General features: G+C 42.2%; 1 protein-coding gene across 4 annotated transcripts in view; it reads right to left on the bottom strand.

The window, feature by feature from the left end:
* SIK3 (SIK family kinase 3) overlaps positions 1–23,567 on the bottom strand; it is a 124,913-nt gene that overhangs the window by 28,427 nt on the left and 72,919 nt on the right. For 3 of the 4 annotated variants that reach the window (XM_017883105.1, XM_017883108.1, XM_017883106.1), the window contains exons 6-12: positions 5,060–5,178; positions 4,379–4,489; positions 3,989–4,132; positions 3,498–3,575; positions 3,287–3,396; positions 2,033–2,186; positions 1,611–1,766 (exon numbers count right to left, since the gene is read on the bottom strand). In XM_017883105.1, the coding sequence (XP_017738594.1) occupies positions 1,611–1,766; positions 2,033–2,186; positions 3,287–3,396; positions 3,498–3,575; positions 3,989–4,132; positions 4,379–4,489; positions 5,060–5,178 (872 nt within the window). The remainder of the gene's footprint in view (positions 1–1,610; positions 1,767–2,032; positions 2,187–3,286; positions 3,397–3,497; positions 3,576–3,988; positions 4,133–4,378; positions 4,490–5,059; positions 5,179–23,567) is intronic. The other variant, XM_017883107.1, reaches the window with a different exon arrangement.

Here is a 23,567-nt window from a genome sequence, read left to right as displayed (position 1 = left end):
TGTGGAATAACCAACTAAATCTATCCTGTAGGCAGTCATGTATACATACGTATAGAACTCAGAAGAGCATTCTGGGCTGCAGAATCAGACGGTAACTGAAATTACGGGAGTGGACAAACTCACGCAGAGGGAGTACATAAAAGGACATGGGAACAGGGCCTAGGATAAAACTCTGGGTTTTGCCAACTTCAAGGAACAAGCAGAAATGAAATGTGAAAAGGAGAGGCGGGGGAAAACACAGAGAATGTGGTGCCACGGACACCAGGAACAGAAAATATTTCAAAGAAAAAAAGAAGTCAACAGTGATTAATACAGTTGGGACATCAAAAAAGATAAAAGGTTAAAAATGTCCACTGGATTTATGAACAGGAACTTGTTAGTGACCTTGGCAACAACAGTTACAGTAGACATAGTAAGTCACCCCACCTCCTATAAAGCTGACCACGATCCTTCCAAACCTGTCTTGCCCATCTCCGAATGCCTCTGCCACCTAATTTTCCATGTTATTACTGTGGTACTTAATCACATATGATCTTGTACTATTATTCAAATACTTCACATATGTTGATCTTGTCCATGATGCCAAGGGCTATGGTACGTAATTCCTTCATTCCTGAAAGTGTGGCCCGTGGACCCATGCACACAAACTGTTTTGTTACTAATTCATGATAAGGTAAGTACAGAAATCAACAAAAGGCTTTCAGAAACTTTTAGCAATTTAAAAAAATAAATAAAGAGATACTTCTAGCAATTTAACAGAGTAATTTTGTCTGTTGAACTCGATAAAAAATTCAGCCTTGTATTTTATATGTGTTTAAATTTTCATTTTTCTAATGATTCACTTTTACTGTATTTTACAAGGGATTAACCCATGATGGAATAAAGGAGGGAAAAGGGTCCTCAAAGCAGCACTGCCCTTAAAACATCTCCAAGGGTGACAGATATAGTTATTACCCAATCTTATGGTACTATGAGATGGAATGAATGAATAAATGAATGAATGAATGAATGACCTATGACAGGAAAATAACCAGAAATAAAATAGAACCCACAGGAGAAAAAAAATCTCTGAATGTGACTATCATATGAAAGAAATGTGACTAAGATAACTGACTAGGCTAGAGCTGTGGGAGCAAATCATCAAGTGATCCAGGTTATGCCAAAAATGTGAGGTGTGTTTATCAATGGAGAAAGTGTTAGTGAAAAGGCAATTTTAGAAGCCAGTCTAGAAACCAACTAATTTAAGGGCACTTTGGCCTTCTGGCAGGGAAAGGTTGCCTGGGAGAAGGCTCTGAGTTAGGCTGCTACCTGCCCCAAGCTGGCAGGAGTGCAGCTGGACTTAACCAGGTACCTGTGAGTGCCCATTGAGGAAAAAGCTCTCCAGGAGCAAAGTTCAATGTAGAAATAACTTGGCTAGGTAAGTAAGTTCTCCAAAAACAAAGTGTGGAAAAGTCTACTGGCCTGAAGAAAATGGGTTGGAGTATCCTAAGTTTGGAGAAAGAGGAAATTCAGACACGTAGGTTGTTGGCCCTGGGTTCCCAACCCTAGGCTCACAACCTTTTTATCAAAAGCCTCTGCGACAGTGAATTGGGCTGTGTGCTGCTACTCACTGGTGTCATGGTGACAAGCGGAGAGGGTCCCCGTGGGCGCTTCAGCAGCTGCTGGGCATGCAGTTGGATGTTGGCTCCTCCATCTGATGCCCTCCGGCCAAGGGGGCCCATTCCATTCAACAGTTGTAGCGTGGGCGGCTGTAGGAGAGACTGCTCCTGCCAGGAACAGAGTGGGGAGGACGGATGGTGAGATGAGGGGAAGGAGGGGAGAAAGGGGCAAGCCACTCATCTATGCAAATTAAGGGAGTCATGGGTCATGATGAAGACTAGAGGATGCTTCCCTCTCACCCGAGTTGCTTTGCAAGAGAAATCATCTTTCTCTATAAGGAAACCCTTAAGTCCTAGGGAAGGTGCCTTATAGCCTCTCAAAGGAAGCTCAAGTTTGTTTTTTCTGGAGCCAGCCCTCTCCCGTGTCTAGGTACCTTGTACTCAAGTTGCCCGGTTGGTTGCAAATTTTGCATAGGCAACAGGTTGTGCATGAAGTTCACATTGGGGGCCACCTGCAGGAATGGAGCCTGTGGGTTGACTCCAGGATAGCCAGGTAGGAGCTTCTGCAGATCGTCCATAACTTCCGTACTGATAGAAAACAGAATGACAGAGACGTTTGGTTAACATTCTTACTCAAAAGTGCTTATATCCCAACATTGATGGCATTGCTATGTTCAGTACAACTTATTGTATTTATTTTCTTCCTAAATTTATGTTTCTCTTTAAGATCCTAAAGCAAAGCAAAAGCCTAAAGTGTGGAATTTAACTCTCTGCTCCTTTACTATTTGGGACGAGGGACTGCTATTCATTATTGGCCATTCATGTAAAACCAACAGCTCTGAGCCAAGAGGAAATACTGGCACCAGTCCAGTTCAGGTTTCCAAATCCTGGAGGTGAGCACCAAGTTTCTGGAGAACATGGGCCATCCACTAAGATAATGGCTGCCTGAAGTAGCAACTGATTCACCAGGGAAAGAATGCAATTACTCTTGTCAGTGCTGACAGGACAGATAAGTACTAGATGTACAGGGCTATCTTGCTACAACGGTAGGTTTTACAGCATACTTTACAGCAAGACATCTTTCCACTAACAGAGCGACTCAGGGCTCCACCCCTTTAAAGCTGACATAGTCTATGGAGCCAGAATATTCCCCTATTGCCTGTTTATCATAGGCTGAGAACAGGAGACACAAAGCAAGCACATCAGCAAGCATGGGAGTCTTTTTTGGAAATTCACTGGGAGAAAAGAGATATTTATAAGAAAACCAGCTTTGCCCTGAGTTGACCTCTCAGGAGAATTCTTGCCACAACCTTCTCTTCCTATTCAGCAAAGAAAACATCCAGAAAAGAGGATATTTTAATGTTGAGAGTCTTCAACCATGGAACAAAAATGGGGTGAGCTGGTCTTCAGTCCATGTTTTCCAGTGTGCAGGCATCAGGGACAACATGAAAGACTATTTTGGGAAAACACTTTGGGAAACTGTTGTGCTATTGGATTTTGGATCCTTATTCATTTAAATTTTAATTGTCTACATACATAAATTACATCATATCATTTGTCCACTTGGCCACTGGATTAGATCTCCTCTGGGAATACAATGTAGTAGGAAACGTGCCATGGTAGACACTGAGTGTGAGGGGACAATTCTTTGCCCTGGTGCTAGGGAGGGCTGTTGGCCAGATACTCACCGTGGGTCAGCCACGCCCACTGTGTGCCTCCTCATTGACAAATAGCGCACCAATGCTTCAGGGGAAGGCTCTTCACCCTCATCACTGTCCAAATTCAGTGTCCCATCCGGCTGAGGTAGAGGGAAATACCATCGCATTAGAAATCAGAAGGAAGCAAGGAGATGGCAAAGAAAATCGTTTCAGCTGACAACTCCCATAGGTTGCTACTTGCCTCCACAATTTGGTTCTCTGGGTTGATGAGCTGCACCTGGGGAACGCTGATGTTCATAGCGGTGCCTGCTTGCTCCGCCTGGAAAGCAGTACATACATAGACACGCACACCTTTAACACTAGAGAGAAATAATGAGTCTTTCCAAGTAGTCTTGATTGCTAAAGTCTATGTTTCCCTGATTACTAAAGTCTTTGGTTCATCTGTCCTTAGAAGTCACAACAAGGAAGCATCCTGTGGAGAGGATAGCATCACCTCATGATTTGCTATTTCTTTAAAAAAACAAAAGGCACAACTATTCTTGCTCATTCCTCCTCTCTGTCAAAAAAAGGTTCAGATCTTTGGCCTCTGACAAAGGAAAAGATGACAAATGGGAGGGGACAGAGGTAAGGAAGAGCAAGAAACTCTCCTGACTTAGGGTTAGTGAGCAACAGCTAACCTTTACCCCCCTGGTGTTACTTGTCCTGAACTAGGTCACTGGAGTTATTGCCCACCTGGATATTGACTGGTGCTTGAAAGGCCAGGGCTCGGGGCATGCTAGGAAGTGCTCCGAGACGCAGGGTTTTATGTCTCTTATGTCGATCACACAGCAGGCTGTAGATTGCACTATAGTGATCATAGGCATCTGATCTTAATGACTACCAAGAGAGAAGGGAAAAGAGTACAAAACCCTGGTGAAATGGCATGTTGATGACCAGAACCCTTTCAGTAATAACATTAGCCAAAGCACCTTCTTTCCTTCTTTCCAAGGCCCAGGGAGGGGCAGAGGAAGAAAAACAGGAGGGAAAAAAAAAAGGCCCAAGTTCCCAAGGAGGAGAAAAATGGAAAAAGCAGGTTAGAGGAACTGCTACATCCCACTTTGTTCTCCACTCCTTCAGAGATACCTGCAGTGTCTGCTCTTTGTCCAGTCCCATGTCCTCCATGGCCAAAAGGACATCCTCATTCAGGGGGTCCACCTGTCTTTCTTCCTTTAGTTGTTGGCATTCAGCTATTAACTGTAACATAAAAAGGAGGAAGCTGTCAACCCCCCAATTAACCACATCAATATGGCACAGCATATATAATCACCAAGCTGTTCCATGCCCTCTGGCTTGGGATATTTTTGGCCTCAGACAAAGTCTAAGGAAGACAGCCCTGAGTGATCAGCTGTGAACAGATAACAACTCACTGTTTCCAGAACTCCCTGGAGTACCTGGGATGGCCACAGTAGTTTACATAAAAGCATGCTACAGAAGCCACTGAATTGAGCATACTAAGACAAGAGGAAAGCGACATCCCCATGGTAGGTAAGCTGCAGAACCGCAGGCTGTACTATCTCAAAAGCCAAAAACAGATGATAATTGATGGTAATTTGGGGACACATGGTAGGGAACCATGATCACTATTCTCCAACAGTTTAACTGGTTTTACATTCCTTCTTGCTTGCTTCACGTGCTGCTTTAGCATTACATAATAGTTTGTTCCCAGTGTCCACCTTTTCAGGTTATGGCCTGATTACAATCACATGCAAAGGAGGCTGCAACAGCTTTCATAGGAGTCCCCTGCAGCAGTGGTTCCCAGCTCACCCTGTCAAAGTTGGGATCGGCGTCCCCTAGCTTCATCCACTTGTGCTTGCAGATCTGCTCCATGGAGAGGCGCTTATTGGGGTCTAACACCAACATATGGCGGATCAAATGCTCACATTCTGCAATGGACAAACAGCCTGCCTTCAGTCTCTGGTGAGGGGAGGCACCAGGGGAGCAGAGGAACCAGGAGCAAAGCCAGCAGGGAGGCTCTCCAACTCCCTGCTTATAATTTTGTCTCTCTTGCTCTTTGATCCTTACCTATTCCGTTGCTTACGCCACCAGAAGGGGCTAAGCAAAGGCAGAGAGAGGTGGAGAAAAAGAAACTCAAGTGTGGGAGTCTGGTTACTGCCTTCACCAAAAGGCTGACGAGAAAAGGTCTGGGGATAATCCATGGATTTCATTTATTTATATTATGTATATGGCCCCATTTAACACAAGTAATGAAGAATAGAATGGCCTCTAAAGAGATTCAGTATCTTACAAGGTTCTCAAAACATTCAGTTCTATCCTCCTAAATGTACCACCATGTGCATACTAATGCTTTTGGCTTAGGTGTGCAGTACCCTTCTTCAAAACTTAGGGAACGTGAATTTCTGATGGCACAAGGTATGTAGCGGAGACAGCCACAGGCTACTTCTCTCCTATGCCCTGGGATTCAGCTAGCCTTATTTATCATTTTCTCAATGTTATTTAAACAGTCATAGGTATTTAAAACTGGGCTGTGAGCTACAGATATTCAGATCAATAGAAGTTTTTCTCTGGGTGCTCATATTACAGACTATATTGCAGAAAGAACAATGGATTCAAAATCAAGAAACCTGTATTCCAATTTCAAAACCACCCTCAATTTCTAAGTTTTCTCATCTATAAAATGTGGGTACTGAGGGTGATGTGAGAGTAACAGTTGTGATGAAGGCAGTGATGATGATACCAAAACAGCAGTATTAATGCATTTTACAATTATCATTTCCTCATTTAATCTACACAGCAATCCTAGGAGGAATGCACTATCATTATTCCCATTTTAGGAATAGCAAAAACTAGGCACAGAGAGGTAAAGCAACTTGTCCAAGGTCACATTGCTATTAAGTCAGATTTCAACCCAGACAGCCTGGCTCTTCCCAAATTCCTGGATTTGGGAATCCAAATCCCCCAACATTAATTCAATACTGAACCATTAATTCAACATCTTTATCCAAGACACCATCATCTCTGACTTACACCCTGCAAAAGTCTTCTACCTGGTCTTTCTGCTTCCATTCTTGCTCCATTACAATCTATTTTCCATAGACAGGCAAAATGATTTTTTCCAAAGCATAAATTTGGGCATATCACCACTTTGCCTATAACTCTCCAAGCTCTTCCCATAACCCTCAGAATGAAATCCAAAGTCCTGGGTCTATAAGGCTCCTATTTCTCCTTTTTTTATTGAGACAGAGTCTCGCTCTGTTACCCAGGCTATGGAGTGCAGTAGTATGATCTCGGCTCACTGCAACCTCTGCCTCCTGGGTTCATGTGATTCTCCTACCTCAGCCTTCCCAGTAGCTGGGATTACAGGCCTGTACCACCACGCCCGGCTCATTTTTGTATCTTTAGTAGAGGCAAAGTTTCACCATGTTGACCAGGTTGGTCTCAAACTCCTGACCTCAAGTGATCCACCTGCCTCAGCCTCCCAAAGTGCTGGGATTACAGGCGTGAGCCACCGCATCTGGTCGCTTACTTCCCTCTCTGACCTGGTTTCCTGCCACTATGCACATTTCTAGTTTTTGCACATGTTTAACACACTCCCATCCAATGGCCTTTACATGTTTTTTTTTGTGTGTGTGTTTTTTTTCCTTTAGTTGAAATGGCCACTCCTCAGATCTTCATATGGCTGGCTCCTTGTCATTCAGGTAAGAGCTTAAATGTCACTTCCTCAGAAAGTTCTTCTTTAACCACCTACTCTAAGATGGACCTCCAGTCACTCTTTATTACACCACATTAATTTTCTTCACACAAATGATTTCTTTGGGAAACCATCTTTTTTATGTATTTTTACTTATTGTCTGACTCTTCCACTGCAATGCAAGGCCCATGTCTTTCTTTCTGTTGTACCCAGTATCAACTCTCCAGTACCTAAAATGGTTATGATATCTAGCCACTTAGGAGCTGCATAAACATCTACTGAATATATAAATAAATATTTGTTGAGTATTTAATCAAATGAGATTATAATTGTGAAAATTTTTTAAAATAAATTTTTCTATAGGTTTTTTAATTTTCTGCTTCTATTTAATCACAACCATCCTGAAAACAAAACTGGTAAGTGAAAATAATAACAACAGTAAGACATTATTACAAAGAGTTACTTTTGATATACCGAGCACTGTGCTTACCAATTTATTATATTTAACCTTCGCAACAACCTTAACTTAGAGACTACAATTAGCTCCACTTATAAATGAAGAAGAAACAAGATTTTGAAAGTTAACATATTCAACATGGCAAAGAAATGGCAAAGTTGGGACTTCTAAGCTGCGCTCTTGACTACCCTATTATACATCTCCACATGGATATAAATTGATCTACTTTTCTAGGGTGAATTCAACTTTTCAATTTCTTTTTTTTTTTTTTTTTTTTTTTGAGACGGAGTCTCCCTCTGTCGCCCAGGCTGGAGTGCAGTGGCCGGATCTCAGCTCACTGCAAGCTCCGCCTCCCAGGTTTACGCCATTCTCTCGCCTCAGCCTCCCAAGTAGCTGGGACTACAGGCGCCCGCCATCTCGCCCGGCTAATTTTTTTGTATTTTTTTAGTAGAGACGGGGTTTCACCGTGTTAGCCAGGATGGTCTCGATCTCCTGACCTCGTGATCCGCCCATCTCGGCCTCCCAAAGTGCTGGGATTACAGGCTTGAGCCACCGCGCCCGGCAACTTTTCAATTTCTATACCATTTGGCAAACACCATTCTATATTACTGTTTTCAAAAGAATACTACAAGTAACTAAGATAAATTACTCTTAATTTTTAACTTACTCTAACTTTAAACGCTAATACAACAAAGTTCCTATATCAAAATGATTTCTTACATCAGGCATCAATTTGTTGTTGCTTTACAATTAAAAGTATATTCCAATGCAGTGTACATCTGAAAGACTTCTACATTTCTACAGAATAAAGTAAATGCCATCTACAACATTATGCTTTATTAATAATGTTTCCAGAGTAGTAAGGCTAGAGCCACAACTGTAGCAGCACCTGTATAGATTATAAATGTCACTGACACACATGTTTATGGTTTGCAGTTACTTAAGAGGACAAAAGTGTGCTTAATTTAGGAAGTTGCTAAAGACCCCTATGTAGGGAGAAGGCTAGTACCAAATTGTTGTTAAGGCCTCTAGATGGCACTCTCCTGTTTTCCTTTGGTCTCCACACACCATTTAGTGTGTAAGATGACCAAAGCTGAATGGTGTTCAGTTAAAGGCTTGCTTTAAAACAGCCTATTTTCCAAGGCAATTTCCTTAAAAGCAAACAACAATAACAACAACAAAACACACACACAAAAAACCAAACCAAAAACACTACCATAATAATTCCTAATTAGAAGATACATCTAGTTCAATTTCAGGATCTTGAAACCTCTATTTGGTCATCCTTAACCATTATTTGGCCTCAGATGCCTTGAAAATTCTCCAAAGAAAAAAAAATCTGCACAAGATTTTATACACAAAACCTTGCATGTAACTTTAGACTACTCAAGGACGTTCTAAGAAGCTTGCACAGATCCCCCACACCCCAGATGTCTACAGGTCCCAGATTAAGAATCAAAAGAATTCTTAGTTACAGTGTCAAGGGCAAGAGCTTTTTAATCTTGACTATCCTACATAATATCGAATGTGTCAAGGAACAGAAATCTAACATTTTTCATATGTGGCACAGATGGAAAATATGACAAAATGCAGAAAACTAGAGTATCATCATCAACTCATATTTCCTAAGTGTCATGTAGTTCATGAAATTAAATTCAGATGAGATTTGAAGACAGCATTCTACATAAAATATGGAAACTGGGTGAAAACGAGGGGAACAGATGCTCTCAAACCTAAGAACACAATCACCCACAGGACATTCAATTTACAAGCGTGGAAAGATGGAGCCCTCAAGTCACACAAAACATCAACTTTTCCAGATGCCAAGAAGTACTCTATTTTATTGTCTAAAAGGGCACTATTGGCCAGGCATGGTGGCTCACGTCTGTAATCCCAGCACTTTGGGAAGCTGAGGTGGGCAGATTGCTCGAGGCCAGGAGTTCGAGACCAGCCTGGCCAACATGGCAAAACCCTGTCTCTACTAAAACACAAAATTAGCTGGGGTGGTGGTGCACGCCTGTAATCCCAGCTACTCGGGAGGCTGAGGCACGAGAATTGCTTGAACCCAGGAGGCAGAGGTTGCAGTAAACTAAGATTGCACCACTGCACTCCAGCTTGGGTGACAGAGCAAGATTCTGTCTCAAAAATAAAAAATAAGGCTGGGTGCGGTGGCTCAAGTCTGTAATCTCAGCACTTTGGGAGGCCGACGCGGGCGGATCGCGAGGTCAGGATATCGAGNAACTTTTCCAGATGCCAAGAAGTACTCTATTTTATTGTCTAAAAGGGCACTATTGGCCAGGCATGGTGGCTCACGTCTGTAATCCCAGCACTTTGGGAAGCTGAGGTGGGCAGATTGCTCGAGGCCAGGAGTTCGAGACCAGCCTGGCCAACATGGCAAAACCCTGTCTCTACTAAAAACACAAAAATTAGCTGGGGGTGGTGGTGCACGCCTGTAATCCCAGCTACTCGGGAGGCTGAGGCACGAGAATTGCTTGAACCCAGGAGGCAGAGGTTGCAGTAAACTAAGATTGCACCACTGCACTCCAGCTTGGGTGACAGAGCAAGATTCTGTCTCAAAAATAAAAAATAAGGCTGGGTGCGGTGGCTCAAGTCTGTAATCTCAGCACTTTGGGAGGCCGACGCGGGCGGATCGCGAGGTCAGGATATCGAGACCATCCTGGCTGACACAGTGAAACCCCGTCTCTACTAAAAATACAAAACTTAGCCAGGCACAGTGGCAGGCGCCTGTAGTCCCAGCTACTCGGGTGGCTGAGGCAGGAGAATGGTGTGAACCCAGGAGGTGCAGCTTGCAGTGAGCCGAGATCGCATCACTGCACTCCAGCCTGGGCGACAGAGGGAGACTCCGTCTCTAAAAATGATAATAATAATGAAATAAATAAATAAATAAAAGGGCCCCATTATTTGCTCCCTCCCAAAAGGCAGGGACTCTGAGGCTAAATGAAACCGAACCACTTTGGGCAATGCAAGAATACGCTCCTCTGCTTGTGTATGCCAGAGAAGCAGCTTCCCTTCAGAGTTGCTTTCATCTGCTCCATGCAAGACGCCAAGCAGTCTCCGCAGTGAGAGTCGCTGTGGGCCCATGAAACCTGATCTGCCAACAGAACGTTAACTAGAGGATGTTCAGCACAGGCCTTGCCCTGCTGCGCTGCCAGGCATTTGGATGACTTTGTGGAGAGAGAGCTGCTGCACGGGCAGGGTCCTAAAATGGGAATTAAGTTGACATTGCCAGTGTGAGTCCGTATCTGTGAAAGCAACATTTTGTTTTCTTTTTTTTTTTCTATCCTTGATAATAAACAAATTTCTCTAATTGATTACAACAAACCAAAACAATTCTTGGGAGATAAATCTTCTCCATAAGCCCTGTGGATCTGATTGAAAATATTAATGTCGGCCGGGCGCGGTGGCTCACGCCTGTAATCCCAGCACTTTGGGAGGCCGAGGCAGGTGGATCACAAGGTCAGGAGATCGAGACCATCCTGGCTAACACGGTGAAATCCCGTCTCTACTAAAAATACAAAAAAATCAGCCGGGCACGGTGGTGGGCGCCTGTAGTCCCAGCTACTCCGGAGGCTGAGGCAGGAGAATGGTGTGAACCTGGGAGGAGCTTGCAGTGAGCCGAGATCCGGCCACTGCACTCCAGCCTGGGCGACAGAGCGAGACTCCCTCTCAAAAAAAAAAAAAAAGAAAATATTAATGTCCCTTTGGCACACTGAGACAGCAAAAATGAGAGAAAGATACATAGAAAAGAGTAAAAAAATAGGGAAGAAGAGAATGAAAGACTAACAGAGCAATTCATTCAACAATATTATTTAATAATTACTAACATTTATTGACCATTTACATGATAGGCAAAGTGCTAAACCCTTTAAGTTAATGTAAGCATCTACTTCACAAACCAACCCAATACTATTATCTCTATTTTATAGAAAAAGGAATTTAAAATCAGAGAAGTTGAGAAATTTGATCAGATAATAAGGGGCCAAAGAGGATACAAATTCTGGTCAGTCTTACTCCCAGGAGCTCTTAACCTACATGGTACCTAAAATAAGCACATTATTGGTATTCTGGGTTATGAAAACAAACCAAAACAATTCTCTCCTCTGACATATCAAATGCCATGTCATCTCCACAGGTTCCATCATGACAGAATCACCCACAAGCTAGGTCAGTACAAAATGGGCCCGGCAAATTGATGGTCCAAAGACCAAGAACTAGCTGGAAAACAGCTTTAAGAGGAGATGGCAAGTTGGATGGATTGACGAGGCAGGGACATGAGAGCACTAAGCGGGGAGGGTTGTCCTATTCATAATTTTGCTGGTGAGGATTAAATACACTGTGGTAGAGCACTTATTTCTATAGTCTGGTTGTCAAGGTGATGAAGACTATGATGGAAGGCTTGAAACAGCAGGCTTCCCCAGTCAAGGATCAAAGATAAGAGGAGACAGGTAAAAATTTAGGAAACCAGATCATCAGACTTTTCAGGCTGGTCCTATGAAGGAGAGAAAACCAATTGTCCCTGAAACCCTGCAAGTGACACCAAAAAACAGAACATGGCAAAACAATCCTTTCCAGCTCTGTGGTGAGCAATGGCATAGAAGAAACTGAGTCATGGATTCTTTCTGACCACATAAAGCTGCTTTGAGCTGCTGGAAACAGAAGACATCTGTGTACCAGAAGGCACAGGAAGGCTTCTCTGCAAGCAACAAAGTACATGCTTCTTACAGGTGCTCAGAAGAAGGGGATGATCTAGTTTCTTATGTACTCGGTCCTGTCAGTGGTAGGTGTGTTCAAAGGTAATTCCAAAGCACCCAGCTCAAGAGTTCTGTATTTTCAATAATTTAAACAAACTTCTTAAAAATGTTTTACTTCTCAGTAATGAATTACTTCTGGCACAATTCTGACTTCAAAGAGGGTTCTATTTTTTCTAAATTTCAAAATCTAAAAGGAAACAAAATAAATTGGCGATTAAATCTCTGAAACACGTTTCTATGGCAAATGAATTACTTGACAAAAACCTTTCAAAAGTTCAATGACATTAAAGTCTTAAAGTTTTCAGAACAAGGATGCTATGCAATACACTGCCTCATGCTGTTATCCAGCTCAGTTACCAGCCCTGGGGGAGAAGTGATGCTATTATAGCAAACAGACAAGACCAACGGATGGCCTGCAGGAGCAACCTCAGGATGGAGCCACATGGCTCTGATAAAAGTCTATCCCCGTATTTTAGATGTTCTGGATTTAACAAATGTTTGTCTCACAGCATTTCTTTAATGCTGCCTGCCTTTTCCTAAAAGAAAAACTGCACACAAAACATGCTGTTTTTCCTCATGAAAAGAAAAAAAAGTCTGTTATGATGTCCTGAACTTGTTATAACATGGACAGAACAGTGTGACTATCTTGTAGTGCTATAATCCCTGCAGAAATAATTAAAAAGTAAATCAATAAGAAACCAGGGGTGTTTTTTGCCAAGATACCTTCTTTCGATAAGAAGCCAGCCAGAGTTAGGAATCCTCACTCTGCTTGTGGACTAAGCCCTAAAAATGATGTTTTATTAATATGCTCAAGAAACACTGTCAATGTCAACTGCCAGCTGAGGTCAAACCTATTTATTTAATACAGTCACCATTTAAAAATCTAAACGAAGAGACAAATGGTCCTCAAAATAAGACATTTGGGCCTCGCACAGTGGCTCACACCTGTAATCTCAGCACTCTGGGAGCCCGAGACAGGCAGATCACTTGAGATAAGGAGTTCACAACCAGCCTGGCCAACGTGGTGAAACCCAGTCTCTACTAAAAATACAAAAATTAGCCAGGCATGGTGGCATGTGCCTGTAATCCCAGCTACTTGGGAGGCTGAGGCAGGAGAATCACTTGAACCTGGGAGGCAGAGGTTGCAGTGAGCCGAGATCATGCCACTGCACTCCAGCCTGGGTGACGGTGCAAGACTCTGTCTCAAAAAAAAAAAATTATGACATTTGTATGTATAAATAACATACACTAAATGTGCTAACCTATAGATACATGCAGAGATTGTATAAATGTTAACTATAATAATACAAAATACACGGATTTTGTTGTTGCACTGAAATTTTGTCACTTTGGATACTGCTAGATCAATGGTGTTATAAGGATTGGAATGCTTTTATTCTGTACATTAAATTTTGACACATTACTGCTATAATAGAAATAAACATTTCTAAATACCAAGTTAAAGTACTGGTTATTTATTTTTAATTTACTTTGAGATGCAGTCTCATTCTGTTAGCCAGGCTGGGTGCAGTGGTGCAATCATAGCTCACTGTAGCCTTGAACTCCTGGGCTCAAGTGATCCTCCTGCCTCAGCTTCTCCAGTAGCTGAGACTACAGGCACATACCACCACATCTGGCCTCTTTTTTTTTTTTTTCTTTTCTGAGATGGAGTCTCGCTCTGTCACCCAGGCTGGAACGCAGTGGCGCGATCTCAGCTCACTGCAACCTCCACCTCCTGGGTTCAAATCAGCCTCAGCCTCCTCAGTTGCTGGGACTACAGATGCTTGCCACCACGCCCAGCTAATTTTTTGTATCTTTAGTAGAGATGGGGTTTCACTGTGTTAGCCAGGATGGTCTTGATCTCCTGATCTCATGATCTGCCTGTCTCGGCCTCCCAAAGTGACATCTGACTATATTTTTTTATTTTTTAGAGACAGGGTCTTGCTGTGTTGCCCTGGCTGGCCACCTTGATCTCCTGGCCTCAAACAATCTTCCAATCTCAGCCTCCTGAGTTGCTGGGATTATAGATGCATGCCACCATCCCCGACAAGGATGTAGTCAATGCCATAGTTTTACACAAAGAAAATACACAACCTTGGAACTTAATCTATGACAGTATTGACTGTAGTAAGATCTGACTCATAAAAAATAAGCATTGAGATTAGCTTCTCTTGACACAATGACACTAGGAAAAAACTGTCATGTTTTGAAACATTTATTTTCAGTTGCTCTGGGGAAGAAAAATGGAAGTCCCACACTTCAGTAAAATTTCAAAAAACAATATTCCAACAGTAAGATATCAGAAAAGAAGGTGAAGAATTACCCATTTAACTATAAATTCTAACCCTAGTGGTTTCTGCAAATTATTGTAATCAGAATATCCTGGAATAGAAATAAAGCTCTTTTTATCTCTAAATTCTGTAAGACACTTTCAGTGACTGAACATAGAGGCCATAGGGAGATGGCTTGGAACAATTTCACAAATAGAGATGAAGCCCACAAGAAAAGTTTCTTTAGGAATCAGTAAACATGCACTGAGAGGCTTTTCTCTTCAGTTTTAACAAGTTTATCAACCCGAGACAGACCACAAAGAAAAAGTTTTGACCCATATATATCCATTTATTAGAAAAATAACACCTATTTCTTGAACTTCCTTACTTTCAATCAGTTTTTCTAGGTGGGCATGATGCTGCCAGAATTAAAATTCAGAAATCAGGAAATCCTGGCCTAAAGGGTAGGGATGCCAACATTTAGCTCTAGCCCAACCTTGAAAAGACCCTGGGTTGCTATACTGCTTTACAGGAGGCTGTCCATTTTGTGGTTTACATTCTAGTATCTTTTGACTCCTAGTATCAATCACTATAGTATAAGAAAATTCTGCCTCTGGTTCCAATACAGAGTTCCTGCTACTCTTTTTTCAATAAGTAATCCAGATGTAGACAAATATATCCATTCTACAACTCTCTTAATTCTTGAGTAACTTACTATGTATTTATTGTGAATGAAAATACAAACACGCATGGTTAGATGGTCTCTGAAGCCAGACTGCGTGGGTTCAAATCTCAGCTCTGCCACTTACTAGATGTGTGCCTTGGGCATGTTACTTAACCTTATCATGCCTCAGTTTTCTTATTTATCAAATAACCTCTCATACAGTTTACCTCATAAAACAGCTTACCTCAGACAGTTGTTTTGAACATTAAATAAGATAATGCAACAGTGCCTGGTATATAGAAAGTGGTCAATAAATGTTGACTCGTATCCATATCTCTGAAGTCCTTCCACTTAGAATGTCCTTCTTTTATTTTTCTATTTAGGGTTGCCATAAGCCAGGAGACAGCTGGTTTGAAAAGGCTAATAATAAATAGGGCAGTACCAATATTTATCTACTGGTTTTTAGTTATGTGAGGTCATGGGAATGAACATGGCTGGCCTGTTTCACTCTGAAGTAGTTCTGACCTCTTTTCTGACATCAGTTGTGATTTCTACATTCACTGACATGAAAGCACTACACAGATTTTTCTCTCTGGCAGTGTAGTATGTCTCAAAATGTATGAGAAAACTGCTTTGAGGACTCTGAGCCCCTCAGTATATGGAAACTCGTGGGTGAGCCAATTTAATCCCTTGCCCCATTGGTTCTAAACAAAGTGCTTTTAGCCAAGCAAGATGCTGTGTGGTTCTTGATGAGTAAGCCAATCAGGACAGAGTTGTTTGCTTCTAAGTAGAAGCTTTTTGGCAGTAGCTGCAGGGTACATTCTCCATCAGAAGCATTATGTAAGCCTGGGTCTTGCGTTCCCAGTGATAAAATGCTCATGCAGTATTACAATTAATTAAGTCACAATGAAGTCTAATCAATAAAGACTCAAAAATATTGTCCACAAGAGATCTCTATGCCCTCACTAACGCTGCAGTTTTTTAACTGTAAATTAATTTTCCTTCAGTTAAATAAACGATCTTAGTATGTCTGCTAGCAGGTGGTACAACAGGGGAATAGGGTAAACTCGGCTTTAAGTATGTTAAAAAAATATATATTGAATGAATCCGGTCCTCACAAAATTTTAGTTATTTGCATCCACCCGGTGGAAGGGGAGGTCGGAGGAAACATTTGCCAACACATGAAGCCAGACCAGGTTTCACCTTCCACAACAGCTCAAGAAAACAGCAAGTTTCAACTTTTAATCCTTCTATAATTTAGACTCAGGGTTTTATCAAACTGTTCTTTGGGATGCTCTGAGAAGTGTAATCCAAAAACACTGGCCTGGATCAAACTTATTTTACTTGAGGCCTAGAAAGCAAACTCTACAGTACATCAAAACACCTTTTACACCTAAAAGTTATTTGACTTGGTCACCTTCACAATAACTCGTATAATAAAACTACATAAAACCATGGCTGGGCGTGATGGCTCATGCCTATGATCCCAGCATTTTGGGAGGCAGGGCCAGGCGGATTGCTTGAACCTAGGAGTTCAAGACGAGCCTGGGCAACACGATGAAATTCTTGTCTCTACATTAAAAAAAAAAAAAGTATATAAAACCAAGCGGTTTGATGAATAAATAATTTAGATCATGTTAATAGTATAATACAAGAGTCTGGGCAGGGCACGGTGGCTCACGTCTGTAATCCCGGCACTCTGGGAAGCCGAAGTGGGCAGATCACTTGAGGCCAGGCGTTCAAGACAAACCTGGCCAACATGACAAGACCCCATCGCCACTAAAAATACAAAAATTAGCCGGGTGTGGTGGCACGCACCTGTAGTCCCAGCTACCTGGGAGGCTGAGGCAAGAGAATCACTTGAACCCAGGAGGCAGAAGTTGCAGTAAGCTGAGGTCGCACCACTGCACTCCAGCCTGGGCAACAAAATCTGTCTCAAAGAAAACAAAACAAAACAAAAACCAAGAGTCTGATATAAGATTCCATAGTTAAGTAGTGATGATTCAGTTTTCATTCAAAACACTTACTGAATGCCTATGCCCCACCAGGGGCTGTTAGGTTTTATGGACGATATTAATGTGTAAAGCACAGCTCTGATAATCAAGAGGCTTACATTCTAGTGGGGAGAGGAGGAAGACACATACATAATTATAAAAACTAGGTGGTATAAAATCAACCCAGCCTCAAATAAATCCTCTTTTAAATGTATACCACTGTCATTCCAACTTGAAAATATATGTCTTTAGCACATCTCAGGATGCCTATGAAAGGAAACTTGTATCAAACAAACAAGACCAGGCATAGAAATATCCACTAATTGTGAGGATACTTCATTCCACACATTACTGACAATAGAGAGCAGCTTTAGAATTCTTGAGCTAACTATACCCATTTGCAGAGCATGGCCTCCCACCCACACAGCTGTATGTAGCTACTCTGGAATTCAACTTGGCTAGAAGAAGCTGAATGGTAGAGCCTTTGCCCTCGGGTCTTCCAAGTGGTCATTTAGAACACTATACCAGCTCTGCTGGAGTTTCTAGATCCTTCAGGAACAAAAACAGATAAACTCAGCTCAAGCTTATGACAACAGCTGAGAAAAGGAAGGATCTTGTGCTTAAGGACTTCCCTCAACCACACTATCTCCTGTAATACAGCAACAGCAGCTGGGCTGACGGGCTGAAAAGCAGCCAGTACTTGCCTCCATCAGAAGACTATGCTCCAGATCTACCGAGATACAACTGTGCCCAGAAACAGGAGGAGTAAGCAGAAAAAGGACTAAGGGACAGACTCGAAACTTCTTTCACCTGACATTGTCTGGTACTTGAAGGTTGTCTAAGCTAAGAAAAGCCTAAACAACCGATGAATTCATTTTCTGCTATGCCTTATCCTTTTGAAGTATTCTCTGATGGGCCTTGGGATTTAGGCCTATGACATTCGGCAAAGACAAGCACATGTATGTTACCAAGGGCCAGAGAGATCATATTGGTCATATAGAAAGTATCTACTCATTTCCTACACTGGTTGTTTCTCATTCTCTGTACTAATCTTACAAAAACTTTTATTCCTACTTAGGGAATTATTTAACTGGGATTAAAGGGTGACTACGTTTAGGATAATCCTATTGGTTTTCTCTGAGTCTTGAAGCTTTGAGGTTAACTTACATCATATTACAAATAATAGTTCTAGGCAGGTAGACTGTTAGTTTATTTCTAAGCACTAACAGACAGTGTGGCTGACAGCATGCTTAGCTGTTTTCTAGGACCCCCTATCTGAAGCCGGCTCTGGGAAGGGTTCAGTAAGAATCTCTCGCCATGGTGTGAGGTGGTGGGGGTGGAGGATAGAAGAGATCCACGTTGCTCACAGGAAACACTGTGGACATTGGAAAAGTAAAGGAAGTGGTTTGTTTATCTTGCTCTTTTTGCAACAGTATGGTGTAGTAAAACAAACACTGAATTTGAATACTGACTTAGTTACTTATTACCTGTGTGGTTTTGGCAAGTTAACTCATTTCTCTAAACTTCAGCTTCCAAAACTTCATCAGCAAGATGATAAAATATGTGCTATTACCTATTCTAAGATATAGTTATGTAACTCAAATTAGATTAAGTAAAAGAAAATAATTTAGGCTGCATATGCTGGCTTCTGCCCATAATCCCAACACTTTGGGAGGCCAAGGTGGGAGGACTGCTTGAGGCCAAGAGTTCAAGACCAGACTGGGCAATGTAGTGAGCCTCATCTCCACAAAAAATCTTTTAAAAAATCAGCTTGGCATGGTGGCACAGGCCTGTAGTCCTAGCTACTTTGGAGCCTGAGGTAGAAGGATTGTTTGAACCCAGGAGTTTGAGGCTGCAGTGAGCTATGGTCACACCACTAGGCTCTAGTTTGGGTGACAGAGTAAGACCCTGTCACTACAAATATAAAAATTGAAAAATTGAAGTATTTTTTAAAAAGATACTGGCTGGGTGCAGTGGCTCACACTGGTAATCCCAGAACTTTGGGAGGCCGAGGTGGGCGGTCTTCTTGAGTCCAGGAGTTCAAGACCAGCCTGGGCAACATAATAAGACCCTATCTCTACAAAAAAACTACAAAAATTAGCTGGGCGTGGTGTCGTGTGCCTGTAGTCGAAGCTACTCAGGAGGCTGAGGTGGGAGGATGGCTTGGGCCCGGGAGGCAGAGTGAGCCTTGGCCCTGCAGTCAGCCAAGATCACGCCACTGCACTCCAGCCTGGGTGACAGAGTGAGATACTGTCTCAAAAAATAAAACCATTAAAAAAAGAAATTATTTTATAAACTCAAAAGCCCTAAACAAATGTAATTTCTTGATATTACTACTGATATTATGATTTGGATAAGACTACTCTCTAGAGGAGGTTTTGGAGTCAGCATTCTAACAACCCTATGCATTAATTCATTCAACAAATATTTACTGAGTGCCTACTAGAACTCAGGCGCCGTCCAAAGCCCTGGGAACACAGCAGTAAACAAAAACCAAATGCTTATTATGGTCAAGTGGTGATGGGAGGTGAGGAGACAATAAAGTAATGTGAGGTAGTGCTAAGTGCTATGAAGAAAAAGCAGAATTACAGAAAGAGAATGATAAATAAGGGTAGCCAGAATAGACCTCTCTGAGGGGCCCTGTGACTCCTCTCTGAGGGGAATGTATGTGTTTGGCAAGTCTGAGAAACAGCAAGGAAGGCCCTGTGACTGGAGCTTGGAACCGGAGGTGAACAGTAATAGGAAATGAGACCAAAGAAGGGGCAATGACAGCTGTGCCTTCTAGGTCATAATAATAATGACTCCTTGAATTTTATTCTAAATGTAAATGAATGCCACTGGGGGTAGGGTGGTTCTGATTCAGATTTAATATTTACTAAGTCCTACTACACACCAGATCCTATGGTAGGTTATTGACAGTTGTGAAAAAGACATGTTTCGTCTGTACTTTCACTAAGTTCAGTCTGGTGTAAAAGACATACAATGAAAGAAGTAATTACAATATAAAGCTTGGTAAGCACCATGATAAGAAAAAGTTTAGAGACATGAAGAGTGAATAGAAATTATCTAGATTCTTATTTCTATCCCATCTAATTTTTTTATTCTGAATTCTACAATATAGGAGTGGGTGGAGTGGGGTGGGATAAGGAAGATATATTCTTGGCAGTGGGACATGCTCCAGAAAAAGGAACTTGTTCATGGAACGAGAAGAAAATTAGGGTGACTGGTGGGAGAATGGGAACTGGGGCTGAAGAGCTAGGCAGGAGTCAGGTTAGAAAGGTATTTCTATGTCATTGTTTCTGAAACAGCAGACAGGAGATCAACTTAGTAAGTCAAAATCAGCATTTTTTTTAACATGGAATAGAATAAAATATATTGGAATGCACTGTACATAGTAAGGTAAGTTTTGCTTTTTTTAAAAAAAATTGTTTGTTGGCTGGGCGCAGTGGCTCATGGAGGTCAAGGAGGGAGGATCGTTTAAGGCTAGGAATTCAAGACCAGCTTGGTCAACAAAGTGAGACTCCATCTCTATAAAAAATTTTTGGCTGGGCGCGGTGGCTCATGCCTGTAATCCCAGCACTTTCGGAGGCCAAGGCAGGCGGATCACAAGGTCAGGAGATCGAGATCATACTGGCTAACACGGTGAAACCCCATCTCTACTGAAAATACAAAAAAATTAGCCAGGCGTGGTGGCAGGCGCCTGTAGTCCCAGCTACTCGGGAAGCTGAGGCAGGAGAATGGCGTGAACCCGGGAGGCGGAGCTTGCAGTGAGCCGAGATCGGCCACTGTACTCCAGCCTGGGCGACAGAGTGAGACTCCGTCTCAAAAAAAAAAACAAAACTCTTTTTAAATTAGACGGGCATGATGTTGCTTGCCTGTAGTCCCAGCTACTTGGGAGGCTGAGGTGGGAGGACTGCCTGAGCTCAGGAACTGCAGGTTGCAGCAAGCTATGATCACATCACTGCACTCCAGCCTGGGCAACAGAGCGAGACTCCATTTCAAAAAAAAAAAAAAAGTCTTTTGTTGTCAGCCAGGGTGGTATATGCCTCTAGTCCCAGCTACTTGGGAGACTGAGGCAGGAGGGTCACTTGAGTCCAGGAGTTCAAGTTCAGCCTGGATAAAATAGCAAGATCCCGTCTCTAAAATCAAGCAAACAAATCTTTTGTTCATTTGTGTCTATATATGTGTGTTCTGGGTCACAGTATAAAATGTACTTTTTTTTTTATCATAGCCAAAAATGTTTGTAAGTCAATGCTTTGCCACCTTATGGAGTAAACTTTACCTTAGAGGCAATGGTAAACCACTGAAAAGTTTCAGGCTAGAAAACGATATAATCAGATTTGTGTGTTTAAGTAAGAGAGAGAGAGAAAGAGAGAGAGAGTGTATGTGTATGTGTGTGTGTGGTATGTTTTATTTATTTTTATGTTTGTGTTCTGGAAAGATTACTCATGTAGCAAAGTTGACAATGGGGTAGAGGGAATAAGACTGGAGCCAGGAATCCATATAATCGGCTACTGTTTAATTGAGGCAAGGGAAGATGATAGTATGGTCTTAGAGGTGGCTACAGGAATGGAGGGTTGAATTGACCGGATTTGGTAACTGATCAGCTGTGGCAATGGTGAGAGAGAAAGCATCGAGGCTTGTTTTGGCCTTGGTCAGACGGTGATGCTATTCACTAAGGCAACGAATACAGAACAGAGCAAATCTAGGGAGGGAGAAGTTAAGTTCATTTCTGAAGATGTCTCCATTGATCTGCCTTCAAGACATGAAAGTGAAGACAATGGTTAGCAAATACTTGAATATGTAGCCCTAGATCCAAGAGGAGAGGTCCAGGCCAAAAAGTTAATTGAGGACTGATCACCACAGTGATCAATGAAGCTATGGCAGTAAATAGGAGGGCTCCTGAAAGATCCTGTAAAGACGAAAAGATCTAAAGGATGAGCAGAGAAAAATACGTCTGGCAGAGAAGACCGAGAAGGTGCTCCCAGAGGACAGGAGGAGAACTGGAGAATACGGCGTCTCAGAAGCAATGAGAAAAAGTGTTTTAAAATGTAATGAGTGACTCAACAATAAGAAAATAAACAACCTGAATTTTAAAATGACCAAAAGACCTGAAGAGACACCTCAGCAAAGATATAGAGATGGTAAATAAGCATAAGAAAAGATGCTCATCCTCATACATCATTAGAGAATTATAAATTAAAATAACAATGAAACACCACTATATACCTATTAGAGTGGCCAAATCCAAAATGCTGGTACCACCAAATGCAGACAAGGATGTGGCGCAGAAGCTCTCTCACTGCTGGCAGGAACACAAAATAGCATAGCCACTTTGGAAGACAGTTTGGCAGTTTCCTATAAAACTATCCACGCTCTTACCATATGATCCAGGAACTGTGCTCCATAGTATTTACCCAAATGAGTTAAAAATTTCTGTCCACACAAAAACCTGCACAAGGATGTTATAGTAGCTTTATTCATAATTGTTAAAATTTGGAAGCAACCAAGATGTCATCAGTAGGTGAAAGGATAAAGGGTGGTACCCACAGGCAATGAAATATTACTCAGTGCTAAAAAGAAACTGGCTCTCAAGTCATGAAGAGACATGGAGGAACCTTATTGCATATTACTATTTGAAAAACACCAATCTGAAAAGGCTACATGCTGTATGTTTCCATCCATATGACATTCTGGAAAAGGAAAAACTTGTGGAGACAGTGAAAGGATCAGTGGTTGCAGGGGGTTAGGGAGACATGGATAAACAGGCAGACAGAGCACAGAGGATTTGGGGGGAAGTGAAACAATTTTATATGATATTATAGTGGTGAAAACATGTCACTATACATTCGTCAAAACCCACAGAACGTGTAACACTGAGAGAAAACCCTAACGTAAGCTGTGGACTTTGGGTGGTAATCTGTCCATGCATGTTCATTGATTGTTAACAAATGTACCACTCTGGTGGGGCACATTTGATAATAACAGGGGCCGGCAGGGGAGGTAGGGAGAACAGCACAGAGGGTACATGGAAACTGTGTACCTTCCACTCAATATTGCTGTGAATCTAAAAGTGCTCTAAAATATAATTAAAGAGGCAGGGTGCAGTAGCTCACACCAGCAGTCCCAGCACTTTGGGAGATCAAGGCAGGCAGATCACCTGACCTCAGGAGTTTGAGACCAGCCTGGACAACATGGCAAAACCCCATCTCTACCACACACACACACACACACAAAAATTAGGCGTAGTGGTGTGTGGTATGTGCCTGTAGCTCCAGCTACTTGGGAGGCTAAGGGAGGATCACTTGAGCCTGGGAGGTCAAGCTGCAGTGAGCCATGATCACACTACTGCACTCCAACCTGAGCAACAGAGCAAGACCCAGTCTCAAAAAAGGAAGGAAGGGAGGGAGGGAGGAAGGGAGAGAGGGAGGAAGGGAGGGAGGGAGGGAGGAAGGGAAGAAGGGAG

This window comes from Rhinopithecus bieti, unplaced genomic scaffold, assembly GCF_001698545.2.
Source record: "Rhinopithecus bieti isolate Rb0 unplaced genomic scaffold, ASM169854v2 scaffold_11964, whole genome shotgun sequence".
In the NCBI taxonomy this organism is placed as follows: Eukaryota; Metazoa; Chordata; class Mammalia; order Primates; family Cercopithecidae; genus Rhinopithecus; species Rhinopithecus bieti.
This window is presented reverse-complemented; position numbering and strand designations above follow the sequence as displayed.